Here is an 11,639-nt window from a genome sequence, read left to right on the forward strand (position 1 = left end):
CTCATCCAGAGCTCTCTGGTGCACTGATAACCTTGGTTAACCTCATTTAGTCAGATGGGTAGTGCCCCAAATGTTACACCCACAGATAATCTCTCGCCCTCCTAAAATATTTGCGGAGTGTTCCCTGCCCTGCACAGCCAAATGCTGAGGGTATAAAGCGCCTTCTCTTCAGCTGTTGTCTCTGTTATCAGCTGCCTTGACTTGTGCTATCAGGACAGCGGAGAGAGTTGTGTAGATTTACTGGACTGCATCCAATTGCAACGACTCCTCAGCTGTGAGGCGTCTGCAGGGATGTACTTTATACAGCAGTGTGAGGCAGTCCCATCCTGTGCAGGTTGTGTACAACAGTGAGGACCCTCCCCAGTATCCAGGCTGCAGGTTGTGTATAACAGCGGGGACCCTCCCCAGTGTATGGGCTGCAGGTTGTGTATAACAGCGGGGACCCTCCCCAGTGTATGGGCTGCAGGTTGTGTATAACAGCAGGGACCCTCCCCAGTATATGGGCTGCAGGTTGTGTAAAACAGTGGGGACCCTCCCCATTGTCCAGGCTGCTGGTTGTGTATAACAGCGGGGACCCTCCCCAGTGTCCGCGCTGCTGGTTGTGTATAACAGCAGGGACCCTCCCCAGTATCCGGGCTGCAGGTTGTGTATAACAGCGGGGACCCTCCCCAGTATCTGTGCTGCAGGTTGTGTATAACAGCGGGGACCCTCCCCAGTATCTGGGCTGCAGGTTGTGTATAACAGCGGGGACCCTCCCCAGTGTATGGGCTGCAGGTTGTGTATAACAGCGGGGACCCTCTTCAGTATCCGGGCTGCAGGTTGTGTGTAACGGCAGGGACCCTCCCCAGTATCTGGGCTGCAGGTTGTGTACAACAGCGAGGACCCTCCCCAGTGTATGGGCTGCAGGTTGTGTATAACAGCAGGGACCCTCCCCAGTGTATGGGCTGCAGGTTGTGTATAACAGTGGGGACCCTCCCCAGTATCTGGGCTGCAGGTTGTGTATAACAGCGGGGACCCTCCCCAGTGTATGGGCTGCAGGTTGTGTATAACAGCGGGGACCCTCTTCAGTATCCGGGCTGCAGGTTGTGTATAACAGCGGGGACCCTCCCCAGTATCTGGGCTGCAGGTTGTGTACAACAGCGAGGACCCTCCCCAGTATCTGGGCTGCAGGTTGTGTACAACAGCGAGGACCCTCCCCAGTGTATGGGCTGCAGGTTGTGTATAACAGCAGGGACCCTCCCCAGTGTATGGGCTGCAGGTTGTGTATAACAGTGGGGACCCTCCCCAGTGTCCGGGCTGCAGGTTGTTTATAACAGTGGATCTTATAAGATAAGCAGTCACTGCTGTGCCCCATAGAAGACCCCAGAGAGGGCTCCCCTTCTCAAAGGGCATCTACCACCGGAGGCAAGGGCTGTATGCAAATGTGCCGGACGGGCTCCAGAGGTCCCTTACAAAATATACATATACGTTGTATCCAGAGCCGCGGGGCAACTTGATGCCCCGCCTCCAGGGCAATGGACAGCGCCCCCTTAGGCCAATGCTTGTCTCCCGGTAAGTTACCCGTAGTGTTGTCAGTTACATACTTACCTCCATATGTTTTTGGACCTTGGAGCTTCTCTACTGTCCAGGGTTCATCTGTCCAATCTCATACCCTGGATAGATGTTCTCACCCGTCTCTACCCCCCACCCTTCACACATGGGTTCCTTCCCTGCACCCGGCCACATGGACCCCAATATCTCCACAGCAGAACCGGTTCCTCCCCCGCTGCAGAGCGTTATTGACTTAGTGATGAGATCATCTGCAGAGCCGCTCCACATCTGATGTTCCTCGGGTGTCGCTGTATTCAGCACCAGGAAACCGAGATCAGACAATCTCCTTACATTATGGAGGTAAGTACACGTATAGCGGGGGAGGGGCAGGGTTACCTCCACCACTAGGTGAAAGTTGTCGGTCGTTGGAGGATTTCACCATCTGTACACATTGTGTAGGTCAACTGCAGCCAGATGTGTCCTACAGCTCAGCCTCCTCCCAGTACTGCCTGAGTGTGGCCGAGGGTGCATGTGTATAGAGGGGATCAGCCAACAAAGAGTGCATGTGTATAGGGGGATCAGCCAAGCTAAGAGTGCATGTGTATAGAGGGGATCCGCCAACAAAGAGTGCATGTGTATAGAGGGGATCAGCCAAGCTGAGGGTGCATGTGTATAGAGGGGATCAGCCAAGCTGAGGGTGCATGTGTATAGAGGGGATCAGCCAAGCTAAGAGTGCATGTGTATAGGAGGATCAGCCAAGCTAAGAGTGCATGTGTATAGAGGGGATCAGCCAACAAAGAGTGCATGTGTATAGGGTGGATCAGCCAACTGAGGGTGCATGTGTATAGGGGGATCAGCCAAGCCAAGAGTGCATGTGTATAGAGGGGATCAGCCAAGCCAAGAGTGCATGTGTATAGAGGGGATCAGCCAAGCCGAGAGTGCATGTGTATAGAGGGGATCAGCCAACAAAGAGTGCATGTGTATAGGGTGGATCAGCCAACTGAGGGTGCATGTGTATAGGGGGATCAGCCAAGCCAAGAGTGCATGTGTATAGAGGGGATCAGCCAAGCCGAGAGTGCATGTGTATAGGAGGATCAGCCAAGCTAAGAGTGCATGTGTATAGAGGGGATCAGCCAACAAAGAGTGCATGTGTATAGGGTGGATCAGCCAACTGAGGGTGCATGTGTATAGGGGGATCAGCCAAGCCAAGAGTGCATGTGTATAGAGGGGATCAGCCAAGCCAAGAGTGCATGTGTATAGAGGGGATCAGCCAAGCCGAGAGTGCATGTGTATAGAGGGGATCAGCCAACAAAGAGTGCATGTGTATAGGGTGGATCAGCCAACTGAGGGTGCATGTGTATAGGGGGATCAGCCAAGCCAAGAGTGCATGTGTATAGAGGGGATCAGCCAAGCCGAGAGTGCATGTGTATAGAGGGGATCAGCCAAGCGGAGAGTGCATGTGTATAGAGGGGATCAGCCAAGCGGAGAGTGCATGTGTATAGAGGGGATCAGCCAAGCGGAGAGTGCATGTGTATAGAGGGGATCAGCCAAGCGGAGAGTGCATGTGTATAGAGGGGATCAGCCAAGCGGAGAGTGCATGTGTATAGAGGGGATCAGCCAAGCGGAGAGTGCATGTGTATAGAGGGGATCAGCCAAGCGGAGAGTGCATGTGTATAGAGGGGATCAGCCAAGCGGAGAGTGCATGTGTATAGAGGGGATCAGCCAAGCGGAGAGTGCATGTGTATAGAGGGGATCAGCCAAGCGGAGAGTGCATGTGTATAGAGGGGATCAGCCAAGCGGAGAGTGCATGTGTATAGAGGGGATCAGCCAAGCGGAGAGTGCATGTGTATAGAGGGGATCAGCCAAGCGGAGAGTGCATGTGTATAGAGGGGATCAGCCAAGCGGAGAGTGCATGTGTATAGAGGGGATCAGCCAAGCGGAGAGTGCATGTGTATAGAGGGGATCAGCCAAGCGGAGAGTGCATGTGTATAGAGGGGATCAGCCAAGCGGAGAGTGCATGTGTATAGAGGGGATCAGCCAAGCGGAGAGTGCATGTGTATAGAGGGGATCAGCCAAGCGGAGAGTGCATGTGTATAGAGGGGATCAGCCAAGCGGAGAGTGCATGTGTATAGAGGGGATCAGCCAAGCGGAGAGTGCATGTGTATAGAGGGGATCAGCCAAGCGGAGAGTGCATGTGTATAGAGGGGATCAGCCAAGCGGAGAGTGCATGTGTATAGAGGGGATCAGCCAAGCGGAGAGTGCATGTGTATAGAGGGGATCAGCCAAGCGGAGAGTGCATGTGTATAGAGGGGATCAGCCAAGCGGAGAGTGCATGTGTATAGAGGGGATCAGCCAAGCGGAGAGTGCATGTGTATAGAGGGGATCAGCCAAGCGGAGAGTGCATGTGTATAGAGGGGATCAGCCAAGCGGAGAGTGCATGTGTATAGAGGGGATCAGCCAAGCGGAGAGTGCATGTGTATAGAGGGGATCAGCCAAGCGGAGAGTGCATGTGTATAGAGGGGATCAGCCAAGCGGAGGGTGCATGTGTATAGAGGGGATCAGCCAAGCTGAGGGTGCATGTGTATAGAGGGGATCAGCCAAGCTGAGGGTGCATGTGTATATGGGGAGGGGGGGGGGGGAGAATCAGCCAATGTGCATGCAAATAAAGAGAGTGCATGTGTTTGGGGGGGTATGAGCCAGTATGGTGGTCACTGTACAAGTGTAACATGTTTGAGCCCTGTTCCTCCCATTGACATCTCTACTTACATTGTACTCACACTTTTACCAAAAAGACCATTTTAGCTCCAGTATGATGTCCTCGTTAATGATTGACTGTCCCAGACACAGAGGAGTTAGAGGTAAGGAAGTTCCTCAGCCGCTACTTCACGTAACTCCGATAAGAAGCAAATAAAAGTGACACTGAAAACTGGAGGAGGAGGAGGAACCTCCCGGGAACATGGATGGGGAAGTGTCCTGTAGGACCCTACGTTGAGCGGGAAGCTCTTCATAGGAGAACCTTGGAGACCCACCATGAGTCTGTCTCAATGGATCTCCTCTGTCTTCCAGCTCCAAGGACAAACATCTTCTCATCTCCATCTTCTCCATGAAGACCAACCTCTCCAGCCGAGACGACCACCAAGACAAGTGGAGCTGACCGGAGCTCGAAATGTTGGCTCTGATGGACGTCATGATCTCTTCCAGAAGGTGGTGGCTGACCTTGGAGGGAAGGAGAACATACTCCTGGTGGGCGAGGCTGGATACTGCCCAGGAGATGATGGGGGCAGTAGTGGGATGTTGGAAGGGTTGTCTTCTGCTCTCTTTCAGTCACCCAGAAGGGCCAACTTTTTGAAGAATGTGAAGAGTCCTGTTACTGGATCCAACACCTCTCTGACTTGTGTCACCTCCAGGTCTCCAGCGAAGTCCAGGACGCTGGAGTACCCCATCATTCTGGGGGTGTTCAGGGCGAGTCGCATCATGGACTCTACGGAGTTGGTCAAAGAGATTCTGATGGATGTTCAGCTGAGGACAAGGGAGTTTGGATCCACCATTGTGGGAATCGTCTTCTCCCGGGAAAGATTGGAAGAGGAGAAGAAAAACGAGTCCAAAGAACAGATGAAAAACGTGATGAGTCAAGTCTTCAAGAACCAGCGGTGGGGAGTCTGCAGCTACAGCAGCTCTGAGCCCGGGTCTATCCTGGGAGTGAAGCAGATGATTAATGAGACCATGGGAGTCACAGGTAGGTACAATGTCACCTCAATGATTAGTAGCAATGATTACTGAATAGTGAGTGCAGCTCTAGAGTATAATACAGGATGTAACTCAGGATCAGTACAGGATAAGTAATGTCATGTATGTACACAGTGACTGCACCAGCAGCAGAATAGTGAGTGCAGCTCTGGGGTATAATACAGGATGTAACTCAGGATCAGTACAGGATAAGTAATGTCATGTATGTACACAGTGACTGCACCAGCAGCAGAATAGTGAGTGCAGCTCTGGAGTATAATACAGGATGTAACTCAGGATCAGTACAGGATAAGTAATGTAATGTATGTACACAGTGACTGCACCAGCAGCAGAATAGTGAGTGCAGCTCTGGGGTATAATACAGGATGTAACTCAGGATCAGTACAGGATAAGTAATGTCATGTATGTACACAGTGACTGCACCAGCAGCAGAATAGTGAGTGCAGCTCTGGGGTATAATACAGGATGTAACTCAGGATCAGTACAGGATAAGTAATGTCATGTATGTACACAGTGACTGCACCAGCAGCAGAATAGTGAGTGCAGCTCTGGGGTATAATACAGGATGTAACTCAGGATCAGTACAGGATAAGTAATGTCATGTATGTACACAGTGACTGCACCAGCAGCAGAATAGTGAGTGCAGCTCTGCAGTATAATACAGGATGTAACTCAGGATCAGTACAGGATAAGTAATGTCATGTATGTACACAGTGACTGCACCAGCAGCAGAATAGTGAGTGTAGCTCTGGGGTATAATACAGGGTGTAACTCAGGATCAGTACAGGATAAGTAATGTCATGTATGTACACAGTGACTGCACCAGCAGCAGAATAGTGAGTGCAGCTCTGGGGTATAATACAGGATGTAACTCAGGATCAGTACAGGATAAGTAATGTCATGTATGTACACAGTGACTGCACCAGCAGCAGAATAGGGAGTGCAGCTCTGGAGTATAATACAGGATGTAACTCAGGATCAGTACAGGATAAGTAATGTCATGTATGTACACAGTGACTGCACCAGCAGCAGAATAGTGAGTGCAGCTCTGGAGTATAATACAGGATGGGGGTGGGTTGTCCCTCTCTTGGATATGAGAACATATTTTTGGACACTCTTTATAGCATTTGTACGGTCCATCTCCTCGCTCCCCCCCCCCCTCCACCTCTTATCAGATCGCGCAGGAGCTGTGTGTATACAAGGAGGAGGACATGATGATTAGGTCTTGGCAGAAGTTGTGCATTAAGATTCCCTGGAAAAACCACCAACAACGTGACTTGTCTGATCTCTTGGAATTTACTTTGGTCTCTAATAGCGATTAAGTCGTCTCCAGTCAACTTTAGATGATGAAAAGCTCCTTCAAGGTGTCTTAGACTCCAGATCTTGAATCCATTGTAAACAAAACATTGTCCTAGTTGCCAAGTCTATTTCGAGAGAGTCCAAGGCCGATACTGGTGGTAACACGTATTGTACCATAAAGATCCTACAAAGTTATCCCAATCCCAATCACTCCAAGACCTGGACTACACCTGTCCAGACCATAAGATAAGCAGGAGACCGGACATCACAGAAAAGGTTGTCTTCTCCTGGTCTCCTGCTGTATCACTGGACCACGAGAGAGTCCTCGAACACTTTGGTGAGCCAGTCCAATCCTATTTCCTCCATATTAGGATCCATCTCTATGGTTGACCACTGGCCAAAGGAAGATTTCATAACCCAACAAGCTCCCCCAGTCATGGTGATCAGAAAGCCTACAGCTTCTGCTCCACCAAGTCCAGAAGAGTCTTCAAACACGACCTCTGGTGGTGGTTTGGTGGCAACTTGAGGAGAGACCCTATCTTATCTTCTATTATACTTCTCTTGGGCATCCTCCATTCAGGCCACGATCCATAAGCTGCTGCATAAGTAGAAGCTTCTCCGACCACAACATCCGATCTTACTCTGGTGCCCGTTCTTACTCTGGTGCCCGTTCTTACTCTGGTGCCCGTTCTTACTCTGGTGCCCGTTCTTACTCTGGTGCCCGTTCTTACTGTGGTGCCCGTTCTTACTCTGGTGCCCGTTCTTACTCTGGTGCCCGTTCTTGTTCTCATGGTTGTCCTAGGCTTTCTTTACTCTCCGGGATATTTCTGCTCTTCTACAACTTCTACTATCCCAAGTTTTCTGCTGCACTGATTACCATATTAATCTCGGTCTCCACGTTTGCTGAAATCTTGACTTCAAAAGAATCTTTAAGGTCCAAAATACCTCCCAAACCCATCGTGAAGCCATGAAGTCACTCTGTAGACCTCCTCTTACAACCACCATTGACTACCATATTATCGCTGAGCAGGGCTTGACCACTGGACTCCTAAGATCAGAGGGAGCACATATCAAGGAATACATATTGGGGCAGTACTAGATGGTAGAGGGAACTTGGCTTGAAGGTTTTGTTGTTTTTATCTCCTCAAACATATGAGACAGTCTTTTGTCCAAGGGCAATCTCTTCTGACCCCTAAATCGTGCATGATCAGAAGGCCCCATACATGATCATTGGCCAAACCACCAATTTTATCCAATAATCTGCACACAGATGTCTTGGGGCCTTATGGCAAAATCTTTCCTCATTCTGAACCATGGGCCCCATGGCAGCTGCGTGGTCTTCCTCCATGGAAGGTCCACCTCATCTGTGGTTTAAAACCATCTTTTAAGATGCTAATTGACCAGTTTGCCTCAACATTTCCTTCCATAATCAATAAAATGCATTATCAAATATCTGTTTCAGATGGATATCAGGTAATAGAAGAGGACTCTATCGAGGTGGAGAGATCCTTTCAAGAACTGGTCCGCCAGTTGGGAGGTAAAGAGAGATTCCTCCTCCTTGGGAATATCTGTTCATCTGCTCACAATTCCGAAAAAGCTCAAGTTTTCAAGGAAATTACCAAAGCCCTTTTTGATGATTATGAAGAAGTGGACAAAGTGGTGGCACCAGAGAGACCAAAGAAGTCAACTGAGTGTGTACAGCTCCCCAAACCAAGACCTTTCCCCTACCCTCTTATCTTGGTGGTCTTTCGCTCAACGTTTCTCAAGTTGGAGGTCAACATGGTTCAGGTCAGGGAGATACTTGCCGATATCAAAGAAAGGATAACCATGAGTTCTACCAAAGTGATCGGGGTGATTTGTAGTGAAGAACCTCTGGAGAAAATGGTGGAGGACAAGTACCAGATCCTGTTGAAGAAGATCCTACACCAGACATTCAGTTGTCCTATAGGGGTTTGCAGCTTTGTGCGGACAAGCTTAGAGTCAGCGGAGGAGGTGAAGAGATGTGTTTGCGATGTCATGAACGGCCACCACAGATGAGCCTGATGTCACTCTTACCAGGAAACCTCCTCTGTATAAGACCTCCACATTGAGACCAACCTAAGTTTGTCTAGACAAAGAGTTTTGCGATGTTACTGTATTTCTTGACAATAAAGGTCCTTTAAATCCATAATTGTGACCCTCAAAGTTTTTTTACCAACTTCTAAACTATCCAAAAAGATCGATGCTTTGAGTTGGACATTGCCAGGTCATAGTCCTAGCACCTTCTGTAGACAATTGAGGTCATAAGATTTCCAATTTTCCTCTTCTCTGGTCTTGTGAAGGCTCCACCATAGAGATGGGTAATCGATGTATGTTCCAGAAGTTTCCATGTCCCAAGTGCTTGAGAATTACATTTATTCTCCATCTGATCTACCAGAAGATGTTCTCCAGAAATGCTCCGTCCCCTGATTATTCATCCTGTGATGAAGATTTCCACCGTCCAAGATGTTCACCATTTCTGGTCAACTATTTGGAGGCAAAAAAGGTTAAAGAAATCCTCCATGTACAGGTGACTGTTGTGACAATTACCTGGTCTACGCGTAGGTAGAACAAGACATTGAGGTTCTAGTAAGGTTCCTCCCATCCTGACCCATGTTTACAGTGTTTTTGCCCCTTGATGCCTCTTGGGGCCACTATAATACCCTTCTAGCAACCATCTGGCTACATGTCCAGGGTTGGGACCACTTTGGTCAATGGCCTCTTACATGATCAATCTAGAGGAGCTTTGTATTAGAATTTGGCAGCCTACAGGCACCACTAGGGGGAGGTAGTGGATTCCCTGTGGGCTCTCTGTAGTCAGATGGTACTAATAGTGGGGGGTCCCGTCCATGGAGGGGCCTGGCACCTCCAGTGACATCGCCCTGCTGCAGCACGCGTCTCACTAATAGGAAAGAACAATATTTGCTCTGGTGTTACACAAGGAAGCAACGCCTGATCCTCAAGGGAAAGAGGAGGCAAAGTGGCAGAACGAGAAGCTCGTGTAAATAATCTCCTCATCCACTTCCTCCTCTACAAAGCGGAGAGGTCTAGGGCCTGGTAATTGATTATTTATCTAAACCTTATTTCACTTAAAAATGTGTCCTGTCATATGACCAGTAGATGATACAAGAAGGACCTACAGGTAGCGGCATGTGCCATCTTATGTATGAGAACCAGGTGACCAATGGCAGCTCTCCACAAACTTCAAAATGGCCGTCATGAGGATGAAGAGCACAAGATACTGCTGAGACTAAAGGTACAATGTATGAGACTTCAGTAGCCGACACTTGGGGGACAGGACAGGGACACGCTGACACTTGGGGGGACAGGACAGGGACATGCTGACACTTGGGGGACAGGACAGGGACATGCTGACACTTGGGGGACAGGACAGGGACACGCTGACACTTGGGGGGACAGGACAGGGACACGCTGACACTTGGGGGGACAGGACAGGGACACGCTGACACTTGGGGGGACAGGACAGGGACACGCTGACACTTGGGGGGACAGGACAGGGACACGCTGACACTTGGGGGGACAGGACAGGGACATGCTGACACTTGGGGGACAGTACAGGGACACGCTGACACTTGGGGGGACAGGACAGGGACACGCTGACACTTGGGGGGACAGGACAGGGACACGCTGACACTTGGGGGGACAGGACAGGGACACGCTGACACTTGGGGGGGACAGGACAGGGACACGCTGACACTTGGGGGGACAGGACAGGGACACGCTGACACTTGGGGGGACAGGACAGGGACACGCTGACACTTGGGGGGACAGGACAGGGACACGCTGACACTTGGGGGACAGGACGGGGCACACGCTGACACTTGGGGGGACAGAACAGGGACACGTTGACACTTGGGGGGACAGGACAGGGACACGCTGACACTTGGGGGGACAGGACAGGGACACGGTGACACTTGGGGGTCAGGACAGGGACACGCTGACACTTGGGGGGACAGGACAGGGACACGCTGACACTTGGGGGGGACAGGACAGGGACACGCTGACACTTGGGGGGACAGGACAGGGACACGGTGACACTTGGGGGGACAGGACAGGGACACGCTGACACTTGGGGGGACAGGACAGGGACACGCTGACACTTGGGGGGACAGGACAGGGACACGCTGACACTTGGGGGACAGGACAGGGACACGCTGACACTTGGGGGACAGGACAGGGACACGCTGACACTTGTGGGGACAGGACAGGGACACGCTGACACTTGTGGGGACAGGACAGGGACACGCTGACACTTGGTGGACAGGACAGGGACACGCTGACACTTGGTGGACAGGACAGGGACACGCTGACACTTGGGGGGACAGGACAGGGACACGCTGAGACTTGGGGGACAGGACGGGGACACGCTGAGACTTGGGGGGGACAGGACGGGGACACGCTGAGACTTGGGGGGGACAGGACGGGGACACGCTGACACTTGGGGGGGGACAGAACAGGGACACATTATATAATGTATAGGGCCATACAACTGGTGGTGGACATTATAGGGTGAAGGTATTACATTAAAGGCTTTACGCTCTTGTGCCCTGCTTGTAGCTGTCCCAGGGATCTTCACTCCTGGTTGGTGTTGCCGGACTCCTAAAGTATGACAAGGATTTTATGTCCTAAGACTTTGTATTATAATTGGGGGGCACGGCATCGGTGGTCGGTGCTTCTCCACATGTGTACTGTACATTCTCCTCCACCAGGGGGCGCTGCAGTAACTTGGGAGGGGACATGCAAATAGTTTACACTCCCTCAGGAAAGTGAAGGGTTAATTGGTTTTATTTGTCTTATTTATGTATTCCCCTAAAACCTTCGACCTCCGGGATGTGGGGTTAGGCTGCACCCGGCTCCGGCCCCTAAATAATAATTTTGGGTTTTTTGTAAAACAAAATGACATAAAAGTGACAATTCTCGTAGTTTTTGGACTCCCTGGGACTTGGCTCCCGGAGATGTTTACCCGACCCGGGGAGAGGGGGCGGACGAGACACGGGAGGGTCCGGGCGGGGGCCACTACCAGG

At 50.9% G+C, this 11,639-nt stretch overlaps 1 protein-coding gene across 2 annotated transcripts; it reads left to right on the top strand.

Annotated features, from left to right (window-relative positions):
• Positions 1 to 1,772: 1,772 nt before the first annotated feature.
• LOC140125797 (uncharacterized) lies at positions 1,773 to 8,746 on the top strand. 2 transcript variants are annotated; one of them, XM_072144664.1, is made up of 3 exons: positions 1,773 to 1,890; positions 4,597 to 5,266; positions 8,039 to 8,746. In XM_072144664.1, exons 1-3 carry the CDS (start codon positions 1,822 to 1,824, stop codon positions 8,611 to 8,613), a joined length of 1,314 nt encoding a protein of 437 aa, XP_072000765.1. In that variant the 5' UTR covers positions 1,773 to 1,821; the 3' UTR covers positions 8,614 to 8,746. The 2 variants fall into 2 exon arrangements, with proteins under 2 accessions (XP_072000765.1, XP_072000766.1); XM_072144665.1 differs by having other exon boundaries at positions 1,801 to 1,890; positions 4,323 to 5,266.
• Positions 8,747 to 11,639: the final 2,893 nt, after the last annotated feature.

The sequence above is a fragment of the Engystomops pustulosus genome, chromosome 4 (genome assembly GCF_040894005.1).
Source record: "Engystomops pustulosus chromosome 4, aEngPut4.maternal, whole genome shotgun sequence".
Taxonomy (NCBI): domain Eukaryota; kingdom Metazoa; phylum Chordata; class Amphibia; order Anura; family Leptodactylidae; genus Engystomops; species Engystomops pustulosus.

Excerpts from the sequence above, each read along its gene's own strand:
- LOC140125797 (XM_072144664.1), top strand. The coding sequence starts at position 1,822 with ATGTTCCTCGGGTGTCGCTGTATTCAGCACCAGGAAACCGAGATCAGA. Across the intron at positions 1,891-4,596 it reads AATCTCCTTACATTATGGAG|CTCCAAGGACAAACATCTTC; the intron begins GTAAGTACACGT and ends TCTGTCTTCCAG. Across the intron at positions 5,267-8,038 it reads TGAGACCATGGGAGTCACAG|ATGGATATCAGGTAATAGAA; the intron begins GTAGGTACAATG and ends TATCTGTTTCAG.